This window comes from Lepus europaeus, chromosome 7 (genome assembly GCF_033115175.1).
Source record: "Lepus europaeus isolate LE1 chromosome 7, mLepTim1.pri, whole genome shotgun sequence".
Taxonomy (NCBI): domain Eukaryota; kingdom Metazoa; phylum Chordata; class Mammalia; order Lagomorpha; family Leporidae; genus Lepus; species Lepus europaeus.
The window spans coordinates 93957000-93974733 of NC_084833.1; the positions used below are offsets into that span (position 1 = coordinate 93957000).

Sequence of the window (17734 nt, forward strand, 5' to 3'; positions counted from 1 at the left end):
TACAGGGGAAATTAGAACCCTGTCATTTCTAATACAGTCTCTGCCTGTGGGTAGCAAAGGCCCCACCCATGACAGCCAGGTGAAATGCCAGTGCCTCTGGGGACAAAGTGACACCATAGCTTTTAAAACTTTGTAAGATCATTTATTTTCATTATACAGTCAGAACAATCATTGGTACCCTATCATCCACCAAGTGCTTAAGTCTTCCTGGAGGTGGGTTCAGCGGACTTCTTGGGGTCCAGTGAGCATTCTAGGGCTCCTGCAAAGAAGATACGTGCGTGAAATACCCTCCGTGTTTCTATGAGATAACCTATGCCCACTGCTCACGCACTGCGCCTTCTTCCTATATCAGCTCGGTAGCATGTCCCTCCTACTGTTCAAGTGGGCCATGGGGAGGAAAAGGGTCGCCAGGGATGAGGCTACAGGAAAGAAAGGAGCCCAGTCCTTAATCACTTTCCCTACTTTCTCTCCACACAGTTCTTAACTTCTAGTTGGGCCTTAGGCTTTTCAAAGCACATCTCAGAGGATCAGCTCCGATTTCATTTCTCAATCTCTTCACCATCCTCTTCATTCCCCTGAACTTTGCTGTTTAAACTAACCTGCTCCTTCCTAGGATGTTTCAACTTCTCTGGATGTTCTTTCCTGTATGATCTCCCCCGAGTCTCCCCCTCCTTGGCCCCGGTTTCTTAGAGCCGCCAAGGCCGCCCTTTTCGCCCCTTTTCCCCTGCTTGCCCTGGCTGAGATCCTCACCTCGTCCATTCTCCTATCAGGCTCTCCAGATTCCCGGGCTGTGTGCTGGTGAGAAATCTTTGCTGCAGCGAGGACAGGAGTCCCCCGCGCGCAGCCCAGTGGCAGAAGAGGGCTAGGCTGAGAGGGAAGGCGAGGACTGGAGAGGAGGGAGGCAGCCCGTCCTCCCCGCGAGCCTGCAAGGATGCGGCAGCGGACCGGGGGCATGGGGAGGCACTAACCTCCCAGCCCCTGATCCGGGCTTGCCGATCCGGTGCGCGGGCCAATTTCCTGCCAAGTGCAGCCAAGCAGCAGGGGCGCCTGGAAACCCACGAGAGGGGCTCAGGGGGTGCCCATCCCCTGAGTCGGTTCCTCTGCGAATCGGGGAAGAAGAGAGGAGGGAGTCCGTGAGTGGTGAGAAGGAAAAACCTGTCTCCAGTCTGGCTGGGGAGCGTCGGAGAGACCAGGGCGCTCGGGTGAGCGCGCGAGGGGCGAAGGCGGCCGGGAGGTGGGCGAGGGGCGTGCGACGGGAGTGCGCGCTCGGGGAGGGGAGGCGAGGCGAGGCGAGCAGGGCACCGCCGCTCCCGGCTGGCGCAGTCTGGGGGGCGCCGGCGGGTGCGAGCCGGGGAGCGCGTGCGGCTGCCGCGGCGCAGGTGTTTGTGTGTATGTGAGCAAGCGAGGGGCGAGCGTGAGTGCGAGGGAGGCAAAGAGAGAGCGCATGTCTCATCCCTGCGAGCAGCCACTAGACGCCCCACCACCATCTTTTGCATGTGCAACATTGACAGCCGGACAGAAAACCGCTCCCAGGGCTATGGAGGCTGCGGGAAAAATCTGGCAGCTCGCGATGGATTGCTAACGGGAAAGAGGCGTACTAGCCAAACATCCCAACCTCTCCCCCCCACCCCCATTTTTCCCTTTGATTGTTTTTAATTTTAGCGCCATCGTCTTCAATGCCTCTCTGAACAGCCTTGAGGAAGAGTGTGAGCGAAAGAGAGAGGAGAGAGCGCGCGCCAGGGAGAGGAGAAAAGAAGATGAGGATTATTTGCAGACAGATTGTCTTGTTATTTTCCGGATTTTGGGGACTCGCCATGGGAGCCTTTCCGAGCAGCGTGCAAATAGGTAAGCTCTGCTCCGGCGGGGTGTGCATGTGGCTGGCTGTAGCAGATATCCGAAAGTGAGTTAATGAGTTGCTGGTGAGCAATTCAGGGAGAGCTTCAGCTGTCTGCTGCCTCTTTGCTTCCCTCCTCTCCTCTTCTCCCCTTTACAAAAAGATGCCCCTTCGGTGCAGGTGCCTTGGGAATGTGCACAGAACAGCCCGTCCTTCGCAGCCCCTTCCCCCCTTTCCACCTTCCGTTCAAGTCGCTTAAGTCGTATTGGAGTAAGTTGGGGGCGGGGAAGAACGTGGGGCTTAGTTGCATTTTATACGTTTATTTATTTATTTTTTCATGAGCATAAAGGGGTGTCAAGTTTATTCTTTTTAAAAGCCCACTCTTCCCATGCTGGACGCCGCAGCTCTCTCTGGCTTTTACAGAAAGACACTATTTGGACTAAAAAGCGTTTCCACCAGCACCACCTGCTTTTTCTTGCCTTGGGTTAGCAGGTTTCAAAGTTAGATTCCTTTCCAGGAATCTTCTATCTTTTTAATGTGTTTTCCTCTGGAAGCTTTTGGCTTTCTACCTCCACCTAGACTCTGTTTCCAGGGACCCCCCTCTAGCCTTGGCTTCTCTTGCTATTCTCTCCTGTATTATAATGGGACGCAGCTATTGAATTTCTTCCAGCTAAGCCCAGCCTCAACACTGCATCATTTCTCGCAGACTGTGCACAAAACGGGGCTAATTAGGCTGAGTTCACAATCTGCAGAAAAACAAAGTTCTTCTCCCCTTTCCCATATCCCTTTTCTTACGTGTCACTGCATCCCCTCGGTTCTGGGTTTCACTGTGAATCTCTTTTTCCGTTGTTCATCTGCATGCATCTTAGAGATGCTCAGAACCGGCTGATGTGGCAGTGTGCGGAGAATCCTGGGGAGGGCAAGAGAGAGAACGGAAAACACACTAAATGGTCTCTGAGGTCATTGTGATCCTGACACATTGGGAGCAGAAAAAGCTGAGCTGTCCTAAAGACTCAGATACTAAGCATGAACCTTAGGGACAAAGGGCAGTCTCTCAAGATCTGGCAGGGATAGATCTTTAATTGTATGTGCTTGTGACTGACAGTAGATTTGACAGTGCTTGGGCGGGCATAACATTTACAGAAGGAAACACTGAAAGTGCTTTCCCTGCTATTTTTAATAGGTGGTCTCTTCATCCGAAACACAGATCAGGAATACACTGCTTTCCGACTAGCAATTTTTCTTCATAACACCAGCCCCAATGCGTCGGAAGCTCCTTTCAATTTGGTACCTCATGTGGACAACATTGAGACAGCCAACAGTTTTGCTGTAACAAATGCCTGTAAGTAAGACATAAGTTATGGATAAATTGGAAGACAATGAAAAGGAGTCCCTTTCCAGATTATTATTGTTAGTATTACTATTTTAGAAAGAAATTCAGGATTCCCATAGTTGCCTGGTTCCCAAACAAATCCCAATTAAGTCAAGATTTAGTCTCAGGGATACTCTGCCAGTCTCTCTCTCTCTCTCTCTCCTCCACCTCCTTTCTCCCTTCTTCCTCTTTCTTCCTTCTGTCTGTCCTGGCTTCCTTTCTTTTTTCTTCACTTCTTGTCTGGATGACTCAAGTTAAATTCTCCTTTAACATTTTATTGTTTTTCTTATTACCTGAACATGAATTTGATGACAATTGTACTCAATCTAGTTCTGTGCTTTTGGTTTTTCTTAGTTGCTTTTCACTTGAGTAAGCAAATGTGTTGCTTTTAAAGAAGACACCTGCTCCTTTACACTGTTAAAGGCAGGAGAAGATCTGCTGAGAGTGAGACAGTGAGGGGAGTGGTGGTGTGGAGGACATATATTTGAGTCGGTTGGTTGACGCTGCAGATGATCTGGTGATGTCACTTGAGGCTGCCCTGCTCTTATATTCTGGGTTATAAATGTCTCTTACTATCACGTAATGCATATATCCTGTGGATGTAACTTCGTGAATCCTTGCCTGGGTGCCAAATCACGTTAGTCTCCCATCCACCTGAATCCACAGACCAATTCCACAGGGTCTGTTATCCCACACAATGAAACTAAATGGGTGACCTCACCTAATGTTATAAGAAACAGTTGTTCAGTACTCCCCCATCAAGATACTGCAGGACTTCAAGGAAAAGATACAACCAACTATGTGTTAACTCAAAGCACTGTACAATATAATCAGTCAATAGCACTTGTATTGACTTTCTTTCTTGAAGGAAGTGCATAGTTCAAATTCCTCTGGAGTTTTGTACACTAATTTATCACTGTTTGAAATTTACATATTAAGATAGTGATTATAGATTATGTAAGAGACATAGGGATATTTCTATATAAATTTTTGCATGTTTTCACAGCAATAATAAAATGTTAAGGCTGAGTTATAGAGTTTTTATGGCATCAATGTGGATATATTTTATTTAAAAAAAATTCTAATTCAAGAAAGTATACTGAGCAAAGGAACAACTACAATTGAAAAACAAAGAGCTTTTAAATGTTTGGAAAATATTTATTTCATTAACTTAAATTCATCTTTATTTACCATTAACTTAACAGATAACAGAATCACTTTTCTTTAATTTTTGGTGTCTTTAACTGTTACTTCATTTTAGAGTTTAGTTTTCTAAGGAGATGGAAGCATTTGGCAGTTTTGCAAAATGCCACAATTATATGGTTTTGCAGAATTATTGTAGATTTTATGTGCACTACTTAATTTGAAAAACTCACTTGTTTGATGATAAAATTAATATGACATTAAAGCAGAAGATAGTTATTTTGAAACAGAAATGAATATAAATTAGCTAGGTTTGTAGACAATCATTTTGTAATTTTATGTTATTAGCTTTGTAATAAAACTTTTATAAGATGTGTCATCATTTCAGATACTTTTAAGGAAAACATTCTCCTTAATATAAAAATAATATTTGTTGATTTAAGTATTTTTCTTGTCTTTCCTTACACCCCATAAACACAAATGAGCCTAGCTTTGAAACTAATCCATGATCCAAATATATGTGAAGATACTTAGTCAATAGCAAAATACTTTCAAAATATTGTTATTATTATTAAATTTTGAAGGATTATTTTTAAGTGACCGATGTTTCAATTTTATTTCATTTTCATTTAAGAAATTTAGATCTTAAATATTCTAAAGTATGTGTTAGGATTTCCAGCTATGTAAACTCCAAGGTGTTAATCTTTTCCTCCATATTATTTGTTAACCTTATATGGGATCAGTTGAAATAGTATCATTTTATCTATGTAATAAAATATACTTTAAACAAAGTTAAATTCTATGCTGATTTGAAATAATTCTTTAGTTTCATAATTTTCTCTCTTTGACTTAATTTTCCAAAATACCTGCAAACATGATAAATTTATAGGAAGCCGCATAAAGAATGTGAAAGTAGAAAAAGTAGGAAATACATTAGGATTAAGAATAGTAAAACAAACAAATTTTTCATCTGTGTATTTTGAATTCAAGTACAAATAACACAATGTTAGTGATCCAGTAGTTTTCATAATAACAAATAATTGATTTTTTTGTGTTCAAAACTATATTTTAAAAAAACGTAAAAATAAGGAAAAACTCTTTCTAGTGCAAAGTTGGAAAATAATTTTGACCAATGAGTGTGTTAAGTGTCCTTAGGGCAAATCTAAGCAGAATTTGGGAAAAATCAATAGAGATTGTGGGTCAGATGATTGGTGTTTGTTGAATGGACTGACCAAGCACATATACAGGCATGAGCTTCCAGTCTAATTAAAAGTGAAATGTAAGCAGTAAGTTTAAGGCAACATCATATATCAAAATCCACATCTTTCGGTGGAGTACAAAAAAATAAAAATAGGTATATAATCTTAGTATTTCTGGAGAATTAACATAGAATTTATTCCTCAACAGATAATGACTGGATTTTAACTTTTGTCATGTGGGATTAAGTCTAAAAACATAACATGTGGGTAGGTAGATTTTTTTTTTTAATTATGAATTTCCTACAGTGGCTCTTTGTAAAACTACAGGGTCTAGTCTGTGAATATGTGCTATTAAGCAGGGTATGGGCTTCTTTTATGAAATGTATACTTCAAAAAGAAAAAGACAGATGAAATGAAAGTATTTATTTATCTAGTAGACAGATATAATAATGCTATTTTTTTCTGCCTCAAAATTACATCAATGCTTTAAGAATACTTTAGGCAATCTAAACTATTCTATGTGTAGACTTTATGTATTGATAGATCTAAACCCCATTAACTCAAACTTAGAATTTTTGGGTTAAATTCCAAATTCCTGGCAGGAGGGAATAATGTCATATTATAATTTTGTTTTCAATACGATTTGTATGATATTAACTTAAAATGTTGTTTTTATTTTTTTAACTGTCACCTTGTTGGAAAATTACACTTTGCTGAATATTAAGCTAAAATTGTAGAAATACAGATAATATAAAACCACAACCTATTTCAATACTGAAAACAAAATAGATGTAAATAGTAGCATTTGTAGTCAGATTTTAAAATGAGTATGGAGGATGACATAATGGATGTTTTAAAAATAAATTCAATATGAGCAATTTTTTCAACTAAAATATCATACAGTTGTCCTTCTGGTGGATACCAAAATAGATACTTATACAAAGAAACTTGCCAGTTAAATTGGGTATGTCCTTTGGAGAGTACTGGAGGCAACCTACCAGTAGGCTCTTTTCTTATATTTTTCCAGTAGACATATTTTGGTTTGAAGGATGATCTCTGTCAAATTTTACCAAAAGTAATAAACAAAATGTTAAATAAGTTTATCATAACATTTTCAAGAAGTTAAATTGATTTGACACATCTCGATTATTAATTTTCTCCAGCATAAATCCTATAAAAGAGGCAGTCTTTTAATTAGGCCATCTCTGTACAATGTAATCCACAAATATTCAGTTTCAGAAAAGACCGTTTTGAATTTCATATGGACAAACAAATCAAGAACACATGCATACCACTTGGTGAAATAATAAAATAACTATAGAATATTTCCAACTTTCAAAACTCAGATAGGAAGAATCAGTTAGTGAGTATTTTTTTCCTTTCTTTTCTTTTTTAATTATGTGTTTGTCTTGATCTCCTGTTCTGTCTAAAATCTTTCTATCCAATTGTCTAAAAGATGATATATTGAAGAGACATAATAATCACAAATAGAATGATACTGTACCCTAATGATGATGAAAATACCTTTTAAGGTTAGGTATTAGTTGTTTGTGGCTGATTTACTTGTCAAATATAAATATCTGTGATAAATGGTACAAGATAAAATTCTAGTGGTTTGAACTGCAAAGTTGTTAGTAATGATATTGTTGAATTAAATACTGTTTGACTTTTTGCTTATTTTTAGGAAAATGAAGGATGGAACTCTACTATCACTCTCATTAGGTTTCCTTATTTTGAATTTATTAAGATTCTCTGCTGATTTGAAAAAATTCTTTAGTTTCATAATTTTCTCTCTTTTCCTTAATTTTCCATTCTAAAATTAATGCCAAAGAAATAAGCCATATTTCTATGATGTGATCCTTTCATAAATGATAAGATGAAGTGTAATTTTCATTGATGTATTTCAGAGTTGTCAAAGGATTAAGCTTTCACAAAACTGTCAGAACAATTTCTTAATTTCTTTTCAATGGAGTTCTTCTAAGTGTTGTTTATTTCCCAAAGAGAAAGCATTTTACTCCCAGTCATTGGTAGATATATACATGTCCATGTATGTGTGTGTGTGTGTGTGCTTACATGGTAATTTTATTGTTCTGAATTTCAAAATGAAGAATACAATACACCTTACATTATACAAAAACACATCATTTTAAAACTACTTTCATATATTTGACTTTGTTTGACCTCCAGCTAATCTCACAGTGAGACAGTCTGATAAGACAGTCATTATTTTGTAGTTAAGCCAGCTTTGGCTCAAAGGAGTTATTTGACTTGCCAAAGACTATGTAGTAATTGACTGCAAAGCCAGAGTCTGAACCAAATCTTCTAACTACTATCCTAGCACTTTTACCAGGAGGCATAGAATTAGAAAAATATAATATCTCTATGGAGATTATTTGAATTGAAAAAAAAAGAATTGCCGTTTATCTTTAATTTAATTGCAACACTGAAGAAAATAGGGCAAGACAGTTCTAGGCAACTTATTCATCAATCACATGTCAGTGAGTGATATAACAAAGGCTGAAGTCATATTACGTAGTGATGCTATTTATTCGTTAGATTAGATAATGAGTTTATTCATTTATTCATTAAAAATTTATCAAGAGAAACTTTATTCATGACAATCTGCTAGAAATGGAGAATACAAAGTACATAGTCTAGTGGAGAAGACAGACAAGTCAGTATATTGCAGCACAGATTAAAGTGTAGTAAGATAAAGTGCTAAGACAGAGAGGAGCACAGGAGGGATAATCACACTGAACCTGGGATGGCATCCTAAGGATGATGTCTGCTTGTCTGTGTGCTAAAGCTCTAGTTGAGTCATTTGGAAATGGCGGTAGAAGGAGGGCATATTTGGCTACAGTGCACGAAGAAGCCATGAGATGAGGAGCACCAGGTGTGTTTGAGCCCCTAAATATGGTTTAGACTGACTGTCGCATTGAGTATGAGGAGCAAAGGTGTATTAAGCGGGGAAACCTTGCAGATCTATAGAGGATACCAGCCTCTTGTAAGGATACTCTTTTAAATAAGAAGGGGACCCATAGCTCATTTGAGCACAATAATGACATGATCAGATTTATCTTCTACAAAGAAAAGACTGTTTTCAAGAGGGAGAATGAATGGGAAAGGGACAAAACGAAAAGGAAAAGATCTGCTCATTGAGTGTTGTTATATAACTTAGAGTGATGGATTCTTGGGTAAAGGTAGAAGCATTGAGGAGAGAGAAAAACACCTGAATTCAAAACCACAGAATCTTGACAGAACATGATAATTGATTGGCTCTCCTTGTGAGAGGATACAGAGAAAGTGTGTTATGGATAAAAGATAGGTTTTCCGATTTCTGGACTGGCGAGCTAGTAGTATCATCTAATCTAAGGAAGGGATAAAGAGGAGAAGGAGCAGATTTGGGTGGGGAAGGTGAGTTTCCAGTGGACATACTGATTCTGTGGCGATAAATAGACTTGTACAGTAGAGAGGTACACAGTAGAAAGCTGGACATATGGGTCTGGAGCTCGTGGATTCTAAAGGAGCTGAAGACAGATGATTGGTGACGATTGGAGCCATGGGAGTGAATGAGATCATTCAGAGGGTATGAGTAGTAAGACTGCTGAGCACCAAACTGGAGGAAGTACTAAAACGTGGGGGACAAAGAAAATCACTGGGGAGAATAAAGGAGACTGAAGGAAAATAGGTCGGAGAGTTCAGAGGAAAATGAAGCAAGAGTAATTTCATAAGATCCAGGGGATGGGAAACATTTCAAGTAAATAATGATCAAGTTTGTCAAAGACTGCAAAATATAAATAATGAAATGCAAGGATAATATATATACAATATTATGTATGTAATATATATACAATATTATATAATAATAAGTGTAATATCTTGAATGTAGGTCTTTTTGTCTCTGTTTATCTCTTCCACTTAGATTGTTCTTTTGCATTTTTCCAGGGGGAAAATAACCTTTATTAATCCTACATAGATTCTACTAATACAAAAACTTTTGATTTAGAATATTCTTATCTTTTATTTAGAGATAGGGGGAGATAGTCTTATCTAGATTTATATTTCCAACCTTATAGTGAGTAAGTTACTTAATACATTGGAGCCTTTGTTTCAACATCTGTTAAAACAATGAAATTACACCTACCATTTGTAAATTTTATAAATATTAGAAAAGTATTTGGAAAATATTCTACATATACTTAGAACAAAATATTAGATGTAGTATATTTTCCATCACATGAACCATTTATTTCTGAGTCAATTTTAACATTTCAAGAACTTGTATTTTATATTTTGAAAAGACATTTGTTTTAATAAATATATTTTGTTGATCTTTCATATATACTCTCTTGACCTCTCACTGAATTGCTCATTTTTTTTATTTATACACAAAATTCTAGTCAAAATTATTTCCAAGTTCTAAAAGGATAATTTTATCTGGGCTCTATGGACCAGAGAGGGGATTATTTCATTGATGGATTAAAGGAGCTCAATGAATGTTCCTTATTTTATGCAAAATTACTTATTCTTGTGTATAGTGTATGTGTGTATTTACAGAAAGTTGATCTTCAGTTTTTAAATTAACTTTTCAATGAGTTTGTTACAGAAAAGGCCTAGGGCTACAACCCTAACGGAGCCATATATGAGTTAGATAAACAAACAGTTCTTCATTCCCTATCTTTGACATTTTAGAAATAGAATCAGATTTTATTCTTCAAACTTCTAAGAGTTTTCCCATAAAATCCATCTCACAGCTTCTTCCGTAAAACAAAAACACAAATGATCAGCATGTTTTAGCTGGAAGAATCCTTGACTTGGTCCTCTGTGCCCCACGTTGTCATCTTACTATGACAGTTTTGTTCCTGCTCTTCCCATTAAAGTGCTACCTTTTCTGCAGCAGCTCCTATTTTTATCATTATTCACCTTTTCCTTTACGACCACCCATACTGGGACATTGTGTGCCTGAAGGTCCTAACTGATTTACAAATTAGCAAAAATCCAATTGTTTCTTAGTCCTCATTGTCTGGGAATAGCTTGCAGAATTTGACATTTCTAACAACTTGCTATTCTTTGAAACTCATTCATATTTAGATAATAATATATATGAGAAACGCTACTTTAATTGAGTACTGACTATATGCCAAGGCCTTGTGTTACTTTAATTCTTAAGTGGATAAACATGATTTGGCTAATAAAATTTGCCTAACTATGAAGTATTCAGGACATCAGATCTTAAAGTCAATTCTCTTAACCAATACAATATTTGTTGTTCATATTATGGCATCCACAAATTGATTATCACTCAGTGTGACTGTAGCTAGATAACTTTTAATTTAACTATCAAGATGTTTTTCTCAAAGCCACCTCTTTGACAACTTCCATTTACCTCAAAGAATATATATAGCATTTTATATTGAACATTGATTTGTCTCTGATGCAGCCTCCAAATTTCAGAATCCCAAATGTTGACACTGCTAGTAATTTATATTGCCAAATTCGTTTTATAAATTCTCCCATGTGTAAAAATGATGAATTAACCTTTAGTTGTTATGCAAACAGTGTTGGATGCTTCATTAGATGGCCAGCCTATATATATCAGGTAGGAACATAATTTGATTTCAGAAAATCACAGATTCAAAACTACCATTTTTCTGAATGCAATGCTTTAAGATTTATTAACTAACAGGCATTTATCAGGTTGTCTTTGTCAGATTTGGAATTTCAAAAAAACATGGTAATTACTGTCTTAAAGAGTGTAACATTAAGTCAAAATTGCTCCAACCTATGTAGCATCATCACTTGCCTCCAACTCAATAAAACTATCCCTTTCAGGAAAAAGTTTGAAGTTATATTAGAAATAAGAAGTAAAGCATATTTGAGACATATTTCTTTTCGATAGGACACTATATTTTTCCAGATATAACAAAAATGACAACATAAGCTATAATCAGTGGCTGCATTCTTTTGTTGCTTATCTGCTTGTTACAAAATCAGTAGTTTTCTATCAGTGACCATGTGTTATTTCCGTTTTCACATATTTATTTTTTGACCAACATGTAGTTTTTTAAATTTCAAATAAATTGAAAATCTTAAAAAGTTAAAGCACCACTTCACAATAATCAGTGTAAATGATTTGTTGTAGATCTTTCCAGATTTATTTTATTTCTGAATAGAATTCAAGATTAAACATAAATTTCTAATGTACATCTAGAAGTATAAGTATTTGACAAGTATAATCACTCTATACCCAAATTTTATTAATGGTTCATTTTATTTAATCATAAAAAATTTTTTTAAAGGATATATTTTATTTATTTGAAAGGTACAGTTACAAAACGAGAAGAGACACAGAGATATTCATCTACTTGTTCACTCCCCAAATGGTTCCAAACAGCTGGGGGTAGATCAGGCCGAAGGCAGGGTCCTAGAACACCATCTGTGTCTCCCATGTGGGTGGCAGGAGCCATTTTGCACTGCTTTCTCAGCCACATTAGCAGGGAACTGCATCAGAAATGGAGCAGCCAGAACTCAAACTGGCACCAATTTGGGATGCCAGCGTTGCAGGTAGCAGCTTAACCTGCTGTGCCACATCTTCTGCCCCCAAAAAGCTTTTATGACTATACAAGGGTAAGTGCTAATTTTCTTTTGCTACTACATAAAACACCACTTTATGAAGTTAATATGATGAATCCCCTCTGGTTCAACATTCAGGCTGTTTCCACATTTTTAGTATTACAAACAAAATAGCAATAAAATTCTTTGTGTATCTATACAAATATTACTATAGGATCAACTCCTGGGATGAAATTACTGTATCAAATAGTGTAAGTTTTTGCTTTTAATAGATAATATCATGTCTTCTCAAGAAAAGAGCAACCAGGGGCCGGTGCTGTGGTACAGTAGGTTAAAGCCCCAGCCTGCAGCACTGGCATCCCATATGGGCCCCTGTTCAAGTACTGGCTGCTCCTCTTCTGATCCAGCTCTCTGCTGTGGCCTGGGAAAGCAGTAGAAGATGGCCCAAGTCCTTGGGCCCCTGTACCCACGTGGGAGACCCGGAAGAAGCTCCTGCCTCCTGGCTTCAGATCAGCTCAGCCCTGGCCATTGCGGTCATTTGGGGAATGAACTAGCAGAATGGAAGACCTCTCTCTCTCTCTGGCTCTATCTCTCTCTGTAACTCTGTCTTTCAAATAAATAAAATAATCCTTTAAAAAAAAAAGAGCAACCACCAGTATGTGAGGATAATTAATTTTTTATGACCTGACAACACTAGCTATTATCAGTCTCTTAAATCTTCACTTGTCCTAGCTGGTGAAAATGACATCTAATTGCTGCTCTGTTTTGCATATTTCTGATTAACAGTAAAGCTAAGGAGTTTCTTAGGAGTCCTGTACAAGGATGTGGCAGATTTTTTTTTTTTCACTTTGCCTTTAGCTTCCATCTTCATTTATCTTGTCTTTTGCATAACCAACATTTTAAGTTTATATTTAGTCAAATCCATGATTCATTTTTGTGACTTTTGGGTTTTGTGTTAGGCTTACAAAATCATTCCTGTTCTTCAGACTGTAAAAATACTACGCATATTTTCTAATATCTTCATGATTGTAAATTTTATGTTTGTTTTTATACATTTTAAATATTTTATTTGAAAGGAAGAGAGAAATATCTCCCATCTGCTGGTTCCCTCCCCCACATGCCCACAATAGCTGGGACCATTCTAGGCAGATTGTGCAAGGACTCCATGTGAGTGACATGGCACTCAACTACTTGATCAGTCACCTGCTGCCTCCCAGAGTGACATTTTTCTTTTATTTAAGATCTATTTATTTTGAAAATCAAACTTGCAGAGAAAGAAAGGGAAAGACTGAAATCTTTAATCAGCTGATTCACTCCCCTAAATGGCCACAAGAGCCAGAGCTGGACCAAGCTGAATCCAGGAGCCAGGAGCTTCTTCTGGTTCTCCCATGTGGATGGCAGGTGGTCAGGTGCTTACACCATCTTCCACTGATTTCCCAGGCCAACAGCAGGGAGCTGGATCCGAAGTGGAGCAGCCAGGACACAAAGCAGCCCCATATGGAGTGCTGGAATTGCAGACAGTGGCTTTACCTGTTGTGCCACAATATGGGCCCAATCTTTGTTTTTCTGTACATTTTTCAATAGCTGTTCTGCAAGTTTTTCAAACTATTACATTGTGCAAAACTGATGTCATTTCTTGACTGAAGTGGAGTTTGAGCAACAATTAAGCATTTTGAAAATTTAATTATTTGAAAGCTAGAGTGACAGGAGCCAACATTGTGGCACAGCAGGTTAAGCTGCTGCCTGTGACATTTGCACCATGTATGAGCACCAATTCAAGTTTCCCTGTTCCACTTCTGATCCAGCTCCCTGATAAAGTGCTTGCAAAAATCAGTGGAAGATGGCCCAAGTATTTGGGCCCCTGCCCTCATTCACATAGAAGGCCCAGATAAAGTTCAATGATCCTGACTTTGATCTGGCTCAGCACCAGCTGTTGTGACCAAATGGGTAGTGAACCAGCAAAGTAAAGTGCTCTCTCTCTCTCTCTTCTCTGTACCTCTGCCTTTCAAATAAATTAATTAATCTTTTAAAGAAGCAAGAAGGAAAGGTAAATGAGGAGGAGGAAGAGAGGAGAGAGAGGGAGAAAGGAGAGAGAGATTTATCTTCCTTCTGCTGGTTCACTCTCCAATTGGTATAGCTGGGGCTAAGCAGGCCAAAGCAAGGAACTAGAAGCTAAATCTGGATTTCCCACGTTGTTGGCAAGGTCTCAGGTACTTGAGCCACCCTTGGCTGCTTCCTAAGCACATTAATAGATCACTGGATCAGAAACAGAGCATCTAGGACTTGAACTAGCACTTTGATACTGCTTACAGGCAATGCAAGGGGCAGCTTAACCTACTGTGTCACAATGCTCACCCCAAAATTTTGCATTTTATCTCTTCTGATGTTCTTCTGTATGCTGTTCTCCCATCTACCTTTTTTTAAAACTTTTATTTAATACATATAAATTTCCAAAATACAACTTTTGGATTATAGTGGCTTTTCCCCCCATAACCACCCTCCCAACAGCAAACCATCCCATCTACTCCCTCTCCCATCCATTCTTCATTAAGATTCATTTTTACTTACCTTTATATACAGAAGATCAACTTAGTATACACTAAGTAAAGATTTCAACAGACTACAGACTGCACCCACACAGAAACACAAAGTATAAAGTATTGTTTGAGTACTAGTTATACTGTGAATTCACATAATACAACACATTAAGGACAGAGGTTCTACACGGGGAGCAAGTGCATAGTGACTCCTGTTGTTCATTTAACAATTGACACTCTTATTTATGATGTCAGTAATCACCCAAGGCTCTTGTCATGAGCTGCCAAGGCTATGGAAGCCTCTTGAGTTTACAAACTCCGACTTTATTTAGACAAGGCCATAGTCAGAGTGGAAGTTCTCTTCTCCCTTCAGAGAAAGGTACCTCCTTCCTTGTCCCATCTACCTTTGATGGTCAAATTAAGTTGGAGACTGTCTCTTCCTGACTTAAAGCTCTCTAATTTGAGTTTTAAGCTTTTCATTCTCTTAAAATAAAATCTCAATTCAACCATGCTCTGACATGGATATTCTGACACCTGCCTACCTCTTTTCCTTGTTCACCATACTGGTGCTTACTCTGGGCTTCTGACCTCCATTTTTTTTTTTACTTGCTACTCTTTTTATTAGAATCCTTTTATCCAGTTATTTGCTTGACTATATTTTTCCAAAACTTTGAGGTTCAGAGCTACCTTCCTGGCTTAAGTCTGTTACATTAGCCCTCTCACTCCAAACCCTCAGTTGTTCTATACAACAATAATAGCCCAATGATCATCTTCACTTTTGTCATATTTTGTATTCATTGTATTATATTCATCTATTTTTTTACCAGGCTATCATCTATATTTTCCACTAGTATAAAAATTTTCAGAGTGATGGATGGCATCTGACATGTGGAATGATTTGTCCTCATAATCTCATGCAATGCCTGGAACAAGGTAGGAAGCAGTAAATATCTATACATAAGTGAGTGAACAATATATTATGATTTTTCACTCATTTCAGGCATCCTTAAGATAGTTTACATTTACTCGTGTGTTATCTCAGAGAAAATCAAGCAGAGGCTAAGAAGACAATGAGGTAGTAGATCCAAAAATGTTGCTTATTTTCATTACCTTAAGCATTTTTTTTCAGTTGTTTCAATTATACTCAATTTATGTGATGAGCAAGGAGGGAAATAAATCATGGAAAGGGGGAGGGAGTGGGGACTGTTAATGCAAATGAATGTATATTGTGCTGGCCAGATAGCACTTTGATAAATTTAACTCTGCTAGAAGAGAATTTCTGGATACTTATAGCATTTGGTGTATGCTGACAGAAGAACTTGAAAGTGCTGATATAAACCACTTTGAAAATAGGAGAAAACCCTTTTGGGAAGCCCAGGTGAACTAGTAAGCACACTCAGGAGAATCCCATCTGCTCAGACATTAGCTGCTTCCTCAGCAGTTCTTAAAGTTCACAGAACCAGAAGACTTTTGAAAAAGAAGGGTTGGAATCGAATGCATAGTGTTTTCTCTTGCCAGTTCTTGACAATCTCCATTGCACCTCATCTAGTAGATTTCACAATTTGCAAGTTTCCATAATACTTTGTTTCTCCCTTGTTTGAAATTAGCTTATCCTTTGCTAAATACTTAATTTTCAACTATGTAGACAGCATTGCCTAAGTAAGGTTAAAAAGCATTTCACTTCTTGGACCCAGCATTTTACAGCCAAGGAAAGGAGATTTTTTTTTTCTTGAAAAATGTGTATGCTTCCTTCTTCCTTATAGCCAGTGAATGAAAATGTCTCTTTTTTTTGCTCAGACAACTAGGAAGCTCTATTCTACGTTTCTGTTCAGTAACAATATGCATTTCCTTTTTGAATATTTTTGTTTTTTCTAGATCCTTAAATTTATAAAATTAATATCATAAACACACACACACATATATATATATAACTTATAAGACTACTTCGCCTTTAGAAGGATGTATGGCTATAAATTAAAAAGTCCAGATGTTATTCTATTCATCATAGATGTTGGTCAGATTTTGCTTTGAATAGTCAGATTGCCTGTTTAGTATTTTCTGTATCTCACATATTCCTCAAAAATATATAGGTGATATAGATAGATAGATAGATAGATAGATAGACAGACAGACCTGTCAACTCAGTTAGACTGTGAGATCCTTGATAACCAAGATGATACTTTATTAATACCTCTAAATGAGGAGTTGATAAGGTACCTGAAATATAAATGGTGCATACTCAGTAAATGTTTTGGGACTGATTGTGGGAGGAAGTAAGGGAGGAAACCCATTTCTTGATTGGATATTGATAACTAATTCTTAACCAAAATTCAATCGTATGAAAACAAATCTAGTTTCTTTATGATTCATACCTTTCATATTTTTAAAAACAAATATCTCATGCCCTTTTAGTACTTTATCAAGCTAAATAACATTTATTTATGTAACATATGACCACTCTGTTCCTTTCCCACTCAGTCTTGTCATCTTTCTTGGATTAAACTTTCCATTCTTGAAACTCATGATTATGATTTGACATGATCTGTCCAGGTAAGAAAAGGAATTACAAATACCTGGGAATTGTACAATAAGGAATCTGTTACATCATTCTGTTGGTTCCTGTGAAGTCTGTGATCATTAAAACTTCACATTCTGGGGGTTGGCATTGTGGCATGTTGGCTGGTGGAACTACCACCTGCAAGCAGGTGGCTCTTGTCTGAGCTGCTCCACTCCTTTTTTTTAGATTTATTTATTTATTTTTTGTCTTAGATTTATTTATTTATTTGAAAGGAGGATTTCCAGAGAGGCAGAGGCAGAGAGAAAGTCTTCCATCCAGTGGTTCACTCCCCAAATAGCCACAACGGCCAGAGCTGGGCCAATCTGAAGCCAGGAGCCAGGAGATTCTTCTACCAGGTCTCCCACATGGTTGCAGGGACCCAAGGAGTAGAGCCACTTCCTACTGCTTTCCCAGGCCATAGCAGAGAACTGGATCAGAAGAGGAGCAGCTGGGACTCAAACTGGCGCCCATATGGGATGCCAGCACTGCAGGCAGCGGCTTTACCTGCTACGCTACAGC

The 17734-nt window shown here is 37.9% G+C and overlaps 1 protein-coding gene across 3 annotated transcripts in view; it reads left to right on the forward strand.

The window, feature by feature from the left end:
• Positions 1-1742: 1742 nt before the first annotated feature.
• GRIA4 (glutamate ionotropic receptor AMPA type subunit 4) overlaps positions 1743-17734 on the forward strand; it is a 389167-nt gene continuing 373175 nt past the window's right edge. For 2 of the 3 annotated variants that reach the window (XM_062198335.1, XM_062198340.1), the window contains exons 1-2: positions 1758-1845; positions 3018-3176. In XM_062198335.1, the coding sequence (XP_062054319.1) occupies positions 1758-1845; positions 3018-3176 (247 nt within the window). Of the gene's footprint in view, positions 1846-3017; positions 3177-17734 lie in introns of all 3 variants that reach the window. The other variant, XM_062198338.1, reaches the window with a different exon arrangement.